At 45.6% G+C, this 16084-nt stretch overlaps 2 protein-coding genes across 5 annotated transcripts; both read right to left on the bottom strand.

The window, feature by feature from the left end:
- Positions 1-188: 188 nt before the first annotated feature.
- Positions 189-3842, bottom strand: LOC135397335 (dynein light chain Tctex-type protein 2B-like). 2 transcript variants are annotated; one of them, XM_064628863.1, is made up of 5 exons: positions 2829-3842; positions 2096-2229; positions 1978-2047; positions 539-602; positions 189-491 (listed from the first exon to the last, which is right to left on the bottom strand). In XM_064628863.1, exons 1-5 carry the CDS (start codon positions 2876-2878, stop codon positions 444-446), a joined length of 366 nt encoding a protein of 121 aa, XP_064484933.1. In that variant the 5' UTR covers positions 2879-3842; the 3' UTR covers positions 189-443. The 2 variants fall into 2 exon arrangements, with proteins under 2 accessions (XP_064484933.1, XP_064484932.1); XM_064628862.1 differs by having other exon boundaries at positions 1978-2229.
- Positions 3843-3931: 89 nt separating this feature from the next.
- On the bottom strand, positions 3932-15865 carry LOC135397333 (glutaminyl-peptide cyclotransferase-like). Of its 3 annotated transcripts, none has more exons than XM_064628856.1 (11): positions 15759-15865; positions 12917-13057; positions 12717-12796; positions 7391-7405; positions 7185-7334; positions 6459-6617; positions 5878-5988; positions 4964-5155; positions 4705-4804; positions 4354-4467; positions 3932-4173 (listed from the first exon to the last, which is right to left on the bottom strand). In XM_064628856.1, the coding sequence occupies exons 2-11, from the start codon at positions 12975-12977 to the stop codon at positions 4028-4030; spliced, it is 1128 nt and encodes a 375-aa protein (XP_064484926.1). In that variant the 5' UTR covers positions 12978-13057; positions 15759-15865; the 3' UTR covers positions 3932-4027. The 3 variants fall into 3 exon arrangements, with proteins under 3 accessions (XP_064484926.1, XP_064484928.1, XP_064484929.1); XM_064628858.1 differs by having other exon boundaries at positions 15783-15799; XM_064628859.1 differs by lacking the exon at positions 7391-7405.
- Positions 15866-16084: the final 219 nt, after the last annotated feature.

Below are 16084 nucleotides of genomic sequence, written 5' to 3'. Positions count from 1 at the left end.
CGGGTTACACACGAGGTTACCCCCTCACAAGCTACGCGCTTCGACAAAGAAACTGTACCCCCAGAGGAGTCTGGATCCGCCCCTGGTTGCACGCACACAAAACACGCAAGAACCACAGTAACAGGAATAGCCAAAGTATGAGCAGAAAAAGGTTTATGTATTTTCATAAAAGATATATAAGCCGCCCGCATAGAGACCTTTCGCATTATTCCCAATCTCGGGTTGATCGATACCGAGTTGTTCATCATCAGCAGAACACATCTCATCCTGTTCATTGTGCCCTGGGGCATTGGCACCTCATGTGGCGAATTTCCCCATTCATCATCATTAATTTATCTGTTGTTGCTGATACCGAGTTCTCGAGGGTAGATTGTCGTCTATTAGTTAGATATGGCTATACTTGTCCCCACCGTGGGTAACGATGGTGTCCAATATCCTCGCCATCAGTAGTAGTATGCAGCCAGTACTAGGCAGACGCAGAAGAGGGTGTCCTGAAAGAAATGGCGTAAGGAATCTGCATTCGAGAAACGCATCTTACATTGCTGAAAAACTCGGACACGTAGCCATCGGTGTCAGAGTCCCACAGGCAACGGCAGGACATTCTGTAAAATTGTACAGAGTTGAACACATTCCTCTCGCTGCGCACAGTTCTCTATGAAGTCGGCCCAAGGCGAGCGACCAGCATAACGCCACCTGCAGGTGGCCGGACAGGTCAGTTGCCACTGCCGTGTTGGATCAGCATACCTCGTATAATCTTCCTATCAAAATCGGCTAATTTCAGTTCATGTACTCTTCGTAGTTTTCTAATAATCACCGGCATGACAATACATCGCTGTCCATGTGGATTCCTAACACAATATCGTGTCGCTGCGTTGCGGTTTTGTGCTCACGCCGTAGAGACAAGACCACGTTGTTAGTGGGGTGTACAATTCTTATATCGTGTGGCGAGCGTAGCAGAAACGAACTAACGCCACAACATCACGTGGTATAGCGGATGCCGCCAATGACATCAGACCACCTGCAGCGCCGCCACTGGCCGGCATGGTAGTCAGTCGCAACGCAGGGAGAGGGAAATAAACCAGGGTGTAAATCGCAGCGCGCCGCTGCTGCTCGTGAATGGCGTCGCACACAATGCGATGCCGCACGTGCCGCCATGACCGAAGAAGGTGAGAACATTCCCACGGAGTTGGCAGTGTCTCGCCTTTGGTGGTCCCACCATTGCACGAAGGTACATCTACCATTGTCACTTGGCGTATTTACGTTGCGCTGTGCCTATGTATGTTGCGTAAATACCTATTTATTGGTGATGTGGTAATTTTGACACTGAACTATTTCCGGCGATGTTCCCACACGTTTCGACCCTCGCGACCAAGACCCTCAAGACGGGTTCGCACGAGTGACTTTTTGGGCCGAGATCTCGGCGGAGATGCGAGGGCGACAGTGGCGGCGTCCTATTTTGTTGGCTGCACGTGATCGACGTCTCGTCTTCTCGTGTACTCCTCCGTCGCGTTTTTGAGCAACTTCTCGTTCGGATGCTCTTGGCATGTGCTTTCCCCTTCACTCTCCGATGCCGACATCTCGCCAGATAAAAGTCGTTCGTGCGGATACCCGGTTAAGATAACTATATGCCTATGCAGTAGCTCTGCAAACGTACTTATATGCATTTCTTGTGGTGCCCCCCCCCCCCCAAAAAAAAAGGAAACCATTAGACGCTCTTGATTTATTCCATTTATAGTCTACTATAACGAGAATGAGTTGCGAGTTCGCGCACATTATTGTAAGCTAAGCTTTTTTTATTTTCCTATTATTCTACGGGCCCGTATGGCACCTGTATTTCGTGCTTGCCACGTGTCAGAATCGTTAGTCTTGGGACAACTTCACAGGGAACAGATATTTGTCTCCAAATGTCCGAGCAAAACCCCGTGACAGCGGAGGTGAAACCAGGGTGATCTTTGCCCTGTCTTTCTATGAACTTACCTAAATCCTTCCCCCCGGTGTTCCCCGATGACTACCTGGACGACGTACTTGTACCTTTCGAAGCCTAAATCTGAAATGCCGTCGAATGAAGCGGAATGTTTTGGAAGAAAGCGGGTACCTTGTAGTCGCTGGCATACTTTTGTAGACAGAGCCTTAGTCCAGTCGGGAATTGCTTCGCAGTTGTAGACACGGTTTTCGAGCTCCTCTGCTAGCAAAGTGTGTAGGCAGTCTTTCGCAGCGTGCCGGGAAAATCTGCGAAGTAATTGTGGGTGCGTCCCGGTGTACCCTCCGCGGGTACACCATGCTCTTCTCTACATAGAGCAACAACAACATGCAGGCCTTCCAGAGGTCTTCCTCCCGCAATGTGTATACTACTTCCCTTTCGACTGTCAATTCTGGCATATAAAGTCTCCTCCTTCTTTTGGGGCCTCGTTATCTGATAAGGGGACGCGTTTAATCTCTCAGCTCTATGTACCATGTAATGTCATGCGGGTGCGTTTCTGCCCAACAAGTACCCCGAGCAGCACGACAAAATTCTAGCGTGGAACTGTAGTTGGAGCTGGGCATGACAGGCTGTTATCGGGCGATATTGCTGGGAATACATGGAGCTTGGAAGCTCGTTCAGTAGCGAAGTTTGACCGTCGAATGACACGACAGACATTGGAGGAGACAAAAAAAATAGCTTTTGACTCCCCTGCAGGTAAATAGGCTAACTGTAGTTGGCAACATTTCCCTCAGGTACCCAATATTTCCACTATAGACGACAGGCTAGCTTCTTCGTCAGGCTAACAGGCTTCTACAGGCTAACATATATTTCATCAATGTATATGCAACAAACGGAGTCCCTTTACCTCTTGCCGGTTTCCGGCCGCAAGTTGTAACCCGCCATGCTGGGTAACATTTACAAACAAGTGTTGCCGTGGCAACAACGCCATGGTTGCCAACGCTTCTATACGTTTTTCTTTTCTTTTTTCACGTCTGTGGCCTTTCCCATGACGTCACAGTTGGACAAGGCCCTCTCGCGCTTATTTTGTGAAACACAACATAGTTGCACACACTGAGAGGTTGCACTGTGGGAGCGAGAGGACGAACTTGGCAAGCGTTTGTGCCGCTTCAAAGAAGGATATAAAATACGGAGCTGCTCTCGAAGAAGGCGCGCCCAAACAGATCGCATATTTTCCGACATTCAGTGGCGCTACTCCGAAAATGTAATTTGAAGCATGGAAATATGCAGCTTGGAGCCTGGAGCACTTTGGAGCAGAGAAATGTGCATTCTGGAGCATCCAAATATAAATTTCCGGAGTACTTCGACAGCAGTACTACCCTTGCTTCGGTTTCGCGTGACGTCAAACATCGCCGTTTCCCTTACAGCAGGCACATGTACTTCTAGGTCCCGCTTTGCAACTGCTGTGCGGCAATTGATGTTTCAAATAAAATCACGTGGCATTACGCGTTCTCAGCAGCACAGAAGCGCACATGTAGGTAGATTGACTTCGTGGAACGGCATTGCGCGCGACAAACTTGCGCAATCAGCGTGTGCTCACGTTTGGTTACAACGCCTACCTTGGCAATGCGTAAAAAGCCTACAGAAGAATAGACAGCGGGTTGGAAACGTTTCGTGTGAATGTCCCAACGAAGCCGATCAGTGTATGTGTCCTTGTGTATGTACACCCAATGAGCAACTCCTCGCGGCTAGTTTTGGAAGACTTGGCGCAATATCTGATTTTTATCGGGATGGCTCAGGAAATCTCATTTGGCGTAAAATGGCGCAGGAGTGGGAATTCCATTTCTCGCCACTTGGTGAGGGTCGTCTGACACCACCACCATCTAACAAACACCATTTGGTGGCCATCGCTCACGCGAGTCCTGCTGCTGTAATGCCGAGCTGGTGCGTATGAACAAAAACGTGCGAGTGTATCGAAACGAAGATAGTTTCAAAACGCTCCGAACGAACCACAACTAAAAATCCATTTAATTCGTTTCCTAACCTCAAATAAACAGAGGTTATACATATCACGTTCTTTAATCGTTGACGACCTTGATAACCCCGTTAGAGGCTCAGATATTCAGCAACAAACACTTTGAAGACTTTGTTCAAGTTGGCGATCGTTGGATGATGTAGGTTCTCTCTGTTGTCCGCTAGGGTGTGCCAGACGCTCGGGAATGGATTCGGAATTAGATGCACGATGGGAACACCTGCGTTATATAAGAATGCATTACATAAGGGTGCACTGCAGGCCTCGCGTTCTTATCTCTGACAGATAGCACTGTTACGATCGTATTATCGGGATCACACTTATAACGGAGATCGTTATACGCGGACTGTTGCGAGAACGACTTCTAGAATCGAAACCGTATGTGGAAAAGATTCGTTACCTCTTTTTAAAAATGGAATGTGGTCATCCTCTACAAATCCGAACTTGGAACTGTCTTGAAAGTAGCGTGTGCGGCCTCTCGTTTCCATCATTCCATCGTCGTTCAATCGTTGTTCTGCGTAATGTTACAACTCCGTTTTAACGATGATTGGAAAGTTTCATCATCAGGGGTAATATGTTACAATCTAAAATACTGATAATGCCAAATTCATTTCAAACAATATTGTCAAACTGGACGACGTAGTTGACTGACTGAGTGTTAGTCAAATCTGACGGTGCCAGGTGTACTAACGTGCGTAGCTTAGTTTGTTACGTGTCTATTTTGTCTCTCCCGAGAGATCCAAGCACGTACCTATTTGCACCAATCGTGAAAAGAGGCTTTGTGTGTCACCGAAGTAGCTGTAAAACTTTGGATTGGCTGTTCCAATGAGGTCTAACAGTACCATCACTTCCTGCAGAATCAAGCAAACGAATCGATTGACTCCATGTAGAAAGCCGTAGTTGCCTGCGAGGAATCTCTTTGAAAAAGCTATCGCACTAACAGGGCTATTGTTACAACGAAGATTGTACTATCAGGGTTACCATGCGGATCGTCAGTCGAAATAGCGTACCATACGGTCAAGTTCGTTAACTATTTCATTGCCAGTAGTGCAGTTAAGGGTTTCCCTTTGTTCGCGGCCAATGCGATGAGTGTGAAGCTTCTCCGCCAGATGTCGTGACCCGTAGAGTGAATCTGTCGACGACCATTCGACGAAAGCTTCTTCGCCGTCAAAGAACAGAAGCTGTAGCGTCAGGCCATCGCGCTGAAATCAAATGGGACAACGTGAGTAACACACAGTGATACTGACAGAACACGGTGGCTATGCTCGCTGAGTGTCTAGATAACTTGATGCGTCAAGAAAGCTCGCTATTACTGGGAAGCGTGGGCTCCGCCGTTGCAGAACGTCACTTCCCATACCGCGCTCGAGACGCGTACGAGACGAGATTCCGGCGTACTCTACGCGTGCGCGAGCCCTGAAACCGCATCCGATGCGTTTCCCATCATTTGCTAAAGCGTCGTTGGCACGTTCCATCTCGAATTGGTGGCTCGGAAAATAGGGTTTATTAGCGTGACGTCACTCGAAGGGGAGTGCCACATTCGCTAGCGGATTTTGTAGGCACTGATGACGATTGTACAGACCTTCACCCGCATCCTGTTCGCCGCGGATTTGATGCGCTTCTAAGTTCATACATTGTGTGGATGTTATCTGTACCATACCCACGTTATCGACGCAAACAGTCTCCAAAATAGCATACGGCAGCGAACGGAAACCGAAACCAAACTTTGACGGACCGACATTACGGCGACGGCTTCGCCTTTTCAAAGGCAGTATACCCTCTAGAGGGATGACGACAGCAGGAAACGGTGACGTCACGACTATAAATTTGGACGTTCTTTGAAATACTCGTCGCACAACGGCAGAGACATACCGCCTTTAAAAGTGAACATTCCGTGCATATTACATAGAGAGGAACTTCATCTTACCCTTTGCTTCTGCTTTTGGAGCTTATCATTCAGAGACTTAGCGATGTATATCAATTGCGCGCAAGGAACGGCTGAGTCTGTCGCACCCAGGAATGTTCCCTCGCTATGAATCTGAAAGTTTTTCACATCAATTGTTTGCAACTAAAACAAAGTTACACCGCGTTGACCAAATGGTTCATATTTTCTAGCCACAGTGGTGACAGTGCTAGACAAAAGTTTACGGAACACGCTCCGGCGCGTTCCTTCCTCAGAGTGAAACGCCAGTAGCGAATAGGGCCGTACGGACTTACAGACATGTGCCTATAGGTAACCCAGTCACGTGTTTGCAAGTCCGTACGTTCCCATTCGCTGCTAGCGTTTCACTCTGAGGAAGGAATGCGTCGGAGCGTGTTCCGCAAACTTTTGTCCAGCACTGTACAGCTATGACGGGGCTCATTTCGCTTGGCCAGTTGATCATCGAAACATAGGCCGCGACCATTTATACCGACAGTTAACACATTCTCCTACAACACATATGCCCATTGAAATTTGTAACATAGTAGTTATCGCTAAATAAATGGAAGTACTTAGAGTGAGCTTGCCTTGGAGTCATAATGGCAAGCCAGGACGAGCCGCCGACACGCCATCGGATCTAAGGTGGCGACGACATTAGAAAATCTCTTGCGACCATAAGGGGTCCGTGCTTCGAACGCGTCTTCTTGGACGTCCCATCCTAGATCTCTCATGGATTCCACTATGTACTGAAAAAAATATAAAAAAGCGTCCAATGATGGATGACGTATTTTCGAGAGTGTCAGATCTTGTGTCACTACGGTTTAAACCTTGGGAAGAGTTCAAATTAAATGTTCTAAGGCGGAAGATAGGAGGATTTTTTGACAAACACCAGGTAAAGACCCCAAAGCTGCCATTCAGTGGGAAACTGCCGTCAGCGCTAGGTTTTGCAGTCGTCCACATAGCCCTAGGAACTACCTAGGGGAGTTCCTTGGAGAAAGCACCCCAAGCGCCCTTATCAGGCTTCAACGCGCACCACTTGCTTTCGTCTCTCGCTAGGGATAAGTCCAGAAACGACGCCGTTCACGACGTTTCATTTCTCGGACGGCTCGAGGGACACTTCATCTGCCCTATACTTGTGGTGCTTGTCGCAAATCCAAAGAAGTCCCAGCGCGCACAAGGACACAGCAGACGATAGAGTGCTATGTCCCTTTTGAGCATTCAAACTTCTCTCGCCACGTAAACAAGAAGCGTGTCGATGGAGGAAACCACAATGCGGGTTTCGCCTCCCTCGACGTCATTGTCCGCCATCGTACCTCTCGAACCTGACGACTTCCTACAGTACCGACAACCCTGGGGATGAGGATCTTGTCGAGGGTGGCGTTGAAGTCTTCCCTGTCTTCATCGAGTACCTTGGCGAGTCCATGCAAGCTCTCGGCACTCACCGGTCGGATATCACGAGGCCACTAGACAACAAGTCACTGGTCATCACCGAGAGCAGAGTAAGAGGAACGAGTGTTACCTTCAGCTGCTTTTTCTGCACGAGGAAAACAGAGGGAAAAACAATGTTGCTACACTGCCACTCATATGCGAAGACAATGATACACATAAATACGTGGAGACAGTTTGTGATATACCGAGCGAGCCTAGATGTTTGAAGCCGTACGACCTCTGTTTCAAGGGTGACAGTATTCATAAGCTTTCCTTCGGTATGATCACCGACAGAAATCCACCTTCTCACACGACCACTCGTCTCAAGCGGCTAACGTGTATTTTTTCGACGCATTTCCTTTATATCAACGCTGTGGTACCCGCACCGGGATAGCGAATGAAAAACTCCGTGATCTCGCTCAGGGTGGGTTTATTCCATGTCCCGAGTGTTGGGAGTTTTCCCAATTCCAAATGGAATATAAAATCCTATATTGGAATGTCGCTTCCAAACCGAATACACTGCGCCCTCTGCGTGACGGCGAGTGTTTTTCTAATCAGGTGTGCGGTGTATATACGAGTGCGTGAGATGGAGAGCCGGCGCTTATTACATCCAGTCTGTCAGGTGCAGCTTTCTAACTATAATACTGTGTGGCGGAGAACAGTATTTCGGAGGACGCAATTTAAAAAGTTCTCATCGATCTTTGACGAAGTCCTTACATGTTGAACACGTTTTTCGTGCTTAAATTTTCTTTCAAATGAAATTGGGCCTTCTTTTTTACTTTTTCAGTGTGTTTCGGCAGTTGTTGGCGAGATTGGTATAGGTACTCTTTTTGTAAACCATGTCATCCATGGCTCACAGCAATTATTCTTTCTGTTTGAAAGTGTGGTGCAGCTAGAGTCACTAAATAGTGAACTAAATAGTCACTAAATAGTCAACTATTTAGTGACTCTAGGTGCAGCTAGAAAAAAGCACTCTGTATATGCTGAAACGATGTGTTCGTTTTAGTTGTAAAATTCGCCTACCAAACACGTCCCTGAACCATCCTGAAAACGTCGTCGTGGCTACTTTGGAAACACCATAACGAGTCGATATCTGCATTCGCATATAGGAGCTGGCTTCGTGAACGTGGAAAGTACCCTCGGAAAGCTGTTGGGGTACTTTCCACCAAACACTGCCAGCCCGAGGCAGCCGACTGTTCACTATACAGCTAGCCGACCCGAATTTCCCATCTATTTGTTTATTTTCACTCTTCTCACTCAGAACGCTTCATTTAAGTAAACAATCTTAACAACGTCTGTCTACTAAAGACAAAAGGTACGGCATAGCGTGGTATTACGTTGATAAAAGTACTTTAAAGGTACCCCATCAATATTACCCGAAGAATGGATGTCTCCTATTGACAGTAAGTTCGTACCATGCTGGACGGACAATTTCACAGTTGTATTCTAGTTTTCTAATATCTTGCCAGTGTTGGAGGTTACCAAGGAGTATTTTGCAGCCGTGATACGTTGCGTGGCGACATGAAATGTACTTTTAATTGCAAATACTGTTTGCCATGACTAGCTGTGTGAGGGGGGATGAAGTTGAGATGTCCAACAGTAACTCTTTCTTTTATGTTATGCTCTACCATGCGTCCGCAAAAGGCAATAGGGAGGTGCACTTTGCCCAAGAAAAAGAACAAAAGGCAGTCAAACGCAATGTGGACTCGATATTCTATTTTAAAAAAAAGAGGACAATGACGAATGAAAATCAGTACGTATATGCAAAGAATATGCATGAAAGACGTCTCGAAACTGTTGATGATACTGCGCTCAGCTCTTCCAAGTATTATTATTATTATTATTATACTGTGCCGAGTGTGAGCTTGTTGAGGAAGAGCCAAGTGTTTAGGCCTCTACTCGTCACGCTTCGCAATACAAACGAAATGTTTATATAGCCCCCTATAGCCAAATTCTGCTATGCAAATGAGCTGAAACCGACATCACGCACATCAGAAGCGCAGGAAAAGACTCGAGCTTGGCCTCCGCGAGCTTATCTGATCAGATCAGCGCCTACTCCAATCAGTTTTATCGCTCCAAAGCACGTGACCCTCTGACGTAGAATGAACACTCAGGACTCTCCACGCGGCTGAGATGCGCTTGGTTTCGGTTTCGGCTCATTTGCATAGCGAAACTTGGGAATGGATATCTCAATAGCGTGCTTATTACTGGAGTTTAAAAAAACAAGGTTGCTTTAAATGATGACTGCCACCAATTATGCTATCTCACATTTTCCTGAAAGAGTTCGATTAAGAACTACTTAATAATAATAATAATAATAATTTATTTGGTCACAAAGTTGACCGGGGACAGCGACAAAAAGTTACAATGTGACTTGACAAGGTCACTGTCCCCGTACAGCAGCATCACATAGTATTTTATTTGTTACTTAATTAAAATATCCGCGTTAATTCGCTGCCTCACTGTACAAGCAACCTTACTCCCAATGGCCGCCAAATCGGGTAAGCTAATGACAAAACTGAAAGTGCCCGAATACAATTATTCTTTTTGTTGGGAAGTTTGGTGCAGCTAGAGTCACTAAATAGTGAACTAAATAGTCACTAAATAGTCAACTATTTAGTGACTCTAGTGCAGCTAGAAAAAAGCACTCTGTATATGCTGAAACGATGCGTTCGTTTTAGACGTAAAATTACTATTCGCCTACCAAACACGTCCATTCATACTAACGCGTTGACGTTGGTGTTGGCAAAAAAAAAAAAAAAGTTTTTCAAAAGGAAAGCTAGGATTTCTCAAACACTAGGTTCACGATAGCGGTGTCACCAAGTATGCAGACTGGTAAAAAATATGGTACCCGTTTCACGGTTAGTCTCGACGTATTCTAACTACTGAATGAAAAGTAAACAGCTTAGTTACTTACAACCCCCCAGGACTGGCCCCTCCCACGTGAGTAAGAAACACTGTTTTACAAATGGACCACCACCCAGCAATGTGCTCCCTTACAGAGAAAGTGGAGGTAAGCCACTTTGTCCCGTGTCCCTGCTAATCCCTCAGACAACGTCTAACAGAGACCCGGGTTCCTAAGCCTTCTCTGCTTCTATGAATGGCACGTGAGGCGGAAAACAGAACTTGTTTCTCGATATTGTTCGCTGGAAACGTTCGTAAAATGAAGGCAGGAATATTTCGCTTTGCAACATACCCTGGCCTCATCTCGACTGAGGATGACACAGATCGTCGTCCTCAAAAGCGTACTTTGCGCAATCAGCCCAAGAGAAAGAAACGCAAGCGCTCGCCGAATTCCAAATCAGCTGCCGTGTCGACGAGAATTCCGGCACGCGAATATATTAAATATGTCCGCAATGTGTCTCAAGACTTTACATTAGACGCTGAAAAAGCAGCCAGTATGAATTTTCATTATTTTCTTTTTTATTGCCCCGAAGAGAATAACGAGGCAGTTTCGTGGAGTTCACCTACGGGACAGTATGCCCGGAAGGGCCGGGCCCATTGAAATCATAAGGATGGAATCCTTAGGATTTCTATGGTAAATGGAAATGTTTCCAGTTTCTTTTCTTTTTTTAATCAGGGGGATGTGAAGGAAAACGTTATGGGGGAAGTTTTACGTCTTACTGAGAGCGAGTAATATCGACTACTGGGATGGGACTCGTCACGAGGTACGTCGGATAACTTAAAAAAAAGAAAAAGAAAAAGAAAAAGAAAAGACCGTTCCTTTCATCAATGTCAGCCTGCATCCAAACAAATTTTACAGCGAATGGGCCCGAAACTCATTTCGCTCTGTCAGAACATACACATCCGAGTGTTCCTTAGCAGCTGGGCCTTTGAATTTCGTGAGTGACACCGTCTATTCAAAATGTCGCTCTTTTGACATCTTTATACCGGTAATAAATTACCAGCTTCAATGACATCGGCAACTGTACCGGACTTGGTTGCTCATACAGTCATATTGGAGTGGGGGCCGTGGTTTTCAACAGCGGCCAAGATAACGACATCATACCGGAGTATTATCCGAGATAAATTAAAGGGGGAATTTATCCGTTAATATTACTCTCGCTTTTCATGCCTTCTTCAGCAAAATATCTGCAAAACATGAGCAACTGGGAAGCTGTACCCTGATCCACTTATGCGTTCCAGTATTGCTAGTTGCTGGCATATAGCGATAAAGGAACAAAGGACAGAGACGGGTTCGAAGTACACAGTATTACACAGTACACGGGGTACTTGCACAGTAAAGGTTGAAAGTGCGACTAGTCCCTTTCCTTTGTTTCCTCGTTATCTGTTTTGTCAGTAAATTTCAGAATGACGTAGCGCCTCGTGTACCCCCGCGTACTTCGTTTTATCTTGTCCTCTACTCCATATTGCACGAAAAATTTCTAACGTTGACCACGTGAAACTCTAACGTTCCAACCCATGCGCGAACTCGGTCATCGATTCTCATCCTGAATATGTTTTAAAAATGTAAAAAAAAAGAAGCATCCGATTAATGCCCGACGGATTTCTAAGTCATTTTCTAACCATGTACACCCCCCCAACTCGGCCTAAAAAAAAAGAGAAAAAGTAAAAGAAGGAAATAAAGAGAAAAGAAAGGAAGAAAGAGCTAGGCCTGAGCGCGAAGGAGCAAAGTTTTTTATTAGTACTAAACGTATTGGATCGGTTACGAATTTATAACTAATCTCGAGATTATTGACATTTTTTCTCGAAAAACTATCAATATTATGCCATGGAATTTGGGTGCGGTCGCTTCTCTACTCACGAGACTGGGGGGCGGGTATATGTTTATTTAAAAAAAAGGAAGGAAAGGTTAGCCTGGAATTGTCGCTGCCCCAATACAGTACAAAGGATGGGACCTTTTAAACTCGGGAACACGTGTGCGAGACACAACTTCAATTGGCACATAGCCCCTTTAATCTATATCGCGATGACCAGGTCACGACACCAACCGGGTCAGGTTCACGTAAACCTGTTTGGAGTATACACACACACAAATAGGTTTTCACCGGCGGAAGAGTAGCGATACACCCGTCTTTTATTTACGCTCCTCTGCTGCATAAATTATTGAATCTAGGCCACTCACTAGTGATAGGCATCGTTTTCGATGTGCAAGCACTGTGCGCGGCACACATGGATGCCGCCATAGCGTGGAATCGTCTGCGAAAAGAAAATCGCGGCACACCACGGACAACCCCGACGGAAATCCGGTTCATTCACGATAATTTCACACAGCGCTCCCACGAAAAGTGTGAAAAGTTCGAATTCACGCTCTATTTCCCACTTGCTGTTCTAACCCAGTTTTATCAAAGCAGAAACCACTTTTCGGAAAACGCAAGTAAGGGGACAACTTTTTCCGAACCAGAGACGGATGCTGTCGTCTGCTACAAGAGGAAAACCAGTGAGGCCTACATTACCTTGAATTCGTGCCAGTTGACAGCGTTGACGTTCGTGTACGACAGAAACGCTGTTAACAGGAACCTGAGCAGGATCATCGCTGGCAAGAACATCAAAGAATACAACAACTGCATCTTGCTATAAAAGTTTGCAAACTCTTTTTCGCCACTGCCTAGGGCGATCGCATTCTAAAACACAAGCAGATGTACGCTACGCTCACCACTGCACGAGCGGAAGTGGCGCTGAGAAAAGAGCCGACCAATCGCAGATGCCGTTGCCATGGTGCCGCTTCCAGGAAACGATACTACCCGTTTTCATTGGTCGATGGCTTGTGGCCCACCTCTCCTTGGAGAAAGAGTTCCTGACGGAGGCAAGAACACGAAGAGGAAAGCAGAAAATGAATGGAACGAGTGGGATGTTTATGACAAACGTCTACGCGCATCGTAGGAACAATGTTAATGGAGCCGCTAAATGTATCAGACACGGCTGTTGGGTCATCGCGTCCAGAATGGGCAACGAGCAGAAGGGTGAGCTACAAATAGCCGTTGTGGGCTGCAGTGCAGATTAGGTTGTACGCGGGCCTGCCCTGTAAACAAGAAAATAAAACAAAGCTGTTCGTGCTCAGTGCTGGCCTGTCGGTTTCGGTTCTTTGCTGCAATGGGTCTCTCTTTTTGAGATTTGTGAAAACAGCAAGAAAGAGGCAGACAGCACTGTTATCGAAGTATGACATGTCAGCTAGCAAATGCATATTTTCGTCCAGTAAAACCGTGAATACGTTAATCTGTGTAAATGTACGCACATACATATATATATAGATAAATGTACGCATAAGAGAATGGTAATCGATGTAGATTTACTCATAAGATGTGAAATGCTGCACGTGCCGCAGGGGGGGGGGGATTTATTGGCAGAAAAAAAATAAGAAAAAAAGAAAGGGCAGAGTATGCACCTCTAGTGCACCTATATGCTGCAATCCGTGCAGGTTCAGTATCGCAGCATCAACGGATTGCATTATAAGAGAATGCACACTCATATATGCAATCCATTGATGCTGCGATACTCATCCTGCACTGTGTTTCGCTTCGAAGGTTACGGTGTAGCCTGTACACATGTGCAGCTTCAACAGCAGAAGCATCTGCTTTGTGTCAGACACAACTATATTCTGCACAGTGTTATTAGATGACCGTGGTATGGGCAGTTGGGGCGGATCCAGACCCACAGTTTTTTTTTTTTGGGGGGGGGGGGGGGAGGGGTTTCCAAAGTATAACTGGCGTTTGGGGGGCGATCGCCCCCACCCCCTTGTATCCGCCAGTGATGGGCAGTGACTGCTTGTTAATCGAGGTGTGCGTATGAATGAATAGTGGAGGTAAACGTCAAAATTGGTGTTGGCAGAGGTGCTTTTTGCCAGTGATGGCCACTAACTACTTCTACAGTAGTTTAACTATAACTACTAACTACTTTGTGATTGAGTAGTTTAACTAGTAGTTCAGCTACTTTTCAAGGGAGTAGTTAAAACTACTTTTTGAACTACTGCAATGTAGTTTAACTACATCTATAACTACTTAACGTTGTCCACCAACACCAATCCCTTGTAGTGTTCTTGGACAGCTAAATATGAATCACAAGCAATAATAAACTTTGGCTCAAGCCATTGCTACGATAGTCAAATACAAAGCTTGTGGCGGGATTCTTTCTGTGCCTACGCGACAAACTAAGTTGCAGAATTATTTCACAGCAAATGAGGCTTCACTAGACAAGCATTAAAAGTGAAGATTTAGTACACACGCACGACACAATTGCTCTGCACCTCCGTTCTCATGAAACAAGTAGCTCAAGGTAAAAGTCGGAAGCACAATCGTGCCGTAAAGCTTGCGGCAAAATCGGAAGTAGTTGGCGCCTTCAGTAACCTAACTACTGTAGTTAACTACTTAAAATAGTAGTTTAACTAGTAGTTGCCACTACATTTCTGCAAGTAGTTGATAACTACTTTTTAACTACAATCAGGTAGTTTAACTAGTAGTTTAACTACATGTAGTTAACTACTGGCCATCACTGCTTTTTGCAACTCATTACAAATATGGCAGTCGCCGAAAAAGCCACACAGCGGCGGGATCATACAGTGGCGTATCGATAAGGTGGGTTTCCGAGGTTCAACACCTTCCTCCCCAATCGTACCTTGATTTGTTAGTGCATTTGGGAAAGGGAAAGAAGGTAAAATCCTCCCACTCATGCAAAGTCCCGTAGAAGCCCTCTCGATTATTTTACTGGGGGGGGGGGGGGAGAAAAAAAGAGGAACTGTCAGCCAGACTGATGCCTGTTTGCTATTAAAAAAAAACTCAAAATACACATTAAAAAAAGAAAGCAAAAAAAAAAACGCTACGCTACTGCATCATACAAGAAGGGAAATTCCCTATTTGGATATACGTTGTAGTTCAGCTTCAGTGATGAAACTACTTACTGCACTGGAACAATCTGTATATGTATACGTACGACTATTTTTGATGGAGTACCCTGAAGGTGCGCTACGGACAGGTACAAAATACGGTGACGAAAAAGCATATATTCACTGCGTATTTCGTATGGTTCGGTTTTAACAGAAGTGCAATGTTGAAACTGTCTGTTCAAGTGGAAGTATAGAAGCTTTCGAGCTCGTTTTGAAATTCTAGCGCGTTACAGCCATCTGTGTTGGCCGGTGTCGTCTGCTTTGAATGACATTTGCAATGTTTTGCCATAGTAGGCACCTGAAGAAAAGCTACTAGCGTCTTGGAATGAATTTCTCACGGCAGAGAGGAATGGACGGTACCATATACCATGCGCTGCACTGATGTAAGCGGATTGCGTAACACTTTTGATAATTCAAGCCTGAACTTCGCTAGAATATCGTATTTTCCACCTACATAGGTCCCTGCGACAGTGAATTTTTTTAATCTGTGCTCTAAACAAGTGTAATGCTAATGTGACAATTCTATGAAAGCCATGCAAATAAACCGTATCACATAGCCCGCTAGAGATTTGGAGCAACATTTAAGTTGTCAGAAGGCGAATGAACTAATATGCAGTACCTGAAGCAATAATGTTGATAATACCAGAGCAAAGGAGCTTCACCAGTATAGCAGGAAAACACACACCAATTACAAATACAGACGACACACGTCCACGACAGCTAAAAATCAAGAGATGGTTGCGCCATCGCGCGAGCGTCGTACGAGGCATACGTTCAGAGGTGCCTCGTGTTCCTCCTAGGTGGCGAGACAAAAATCACTCAAATTAGAGTTTACTAGAATAACACACACTGAATAACAGAGTGGACAACAAACAGTGTGTTAAGATAACTCCTTTCATGTTCGCTATGATTCAAATCAGCAGATCGCTCGGTAGTAGCGTCGTA

The sequence above is a fragment of the Ornithodoros turicata genome, chromosome 6, assembly GCF_037126465.1.
Source record: "Ornithodoros turicata isolate Travis chromosome 6, ASM3712646v1, whole genome shotgun sequence".
Lineage (NCBI taxonomy): Eukaryota > Metazoa > Arthropoda > Arachnida > Ixodida > Argasidae > Ornithodoros > Ornithodoros turicata.
This window is presented reverse-complemented; position numbering and strand designations above follow the sequence as displayed.

What these genes read in the sequence shown, in the direction of transcription:
- LOC135397335 (XM_064628862.1), bottom strand. Translation starts at nt 2,878, where the DNA reads ATGTTACCCAGCATGGCGGGTTACAACTTGCGGCCGGAAACCGGCAAG. An exon ending in CACCGGGGGGAAGGATTTAG is followed by an intron (nt 603 to 1,977) that starts GTAAGTTCATAG and finishes ACAATTTTACAG; the next exon opens with AATGTCCTGCCGTTGCCTGT. An exon ending in TGTCCGAGTTTTTCAGCAAT is followed by an intron (nt 492 to 538) that starts GTAAGATGCGTT and finishes CATTTCTTTCAG; the next exon opens with GACACCCTCTTCTGCGTCTG.
- LOC135397333 (XM_064628856.1), bottom strand. Translation starts at nt 12,977, where the DNA reads ATGGCAACGGCATCTGCGATTGGTCGGCTCTTTTCTCAGCGCCACTTC. An exon ending in CCACTTCCGCTCGTGCAGTG is followed by an intron (nt 12,797 to 12,916) that starts GTGAGCGTAGCG and finishes TGTTCTTGCCAG; the next exon opens with CGATGATCCTGCTCAGGTTC. An exon ending in CTTGCCATTATGACTCCAAG is followed by an intron (nt 5,989 to 6,458) that starts GCAAGCTCACTC and finishes AAAAACTTTCAG; the next exon opens with ATTCATAGCGAGGGAACATT.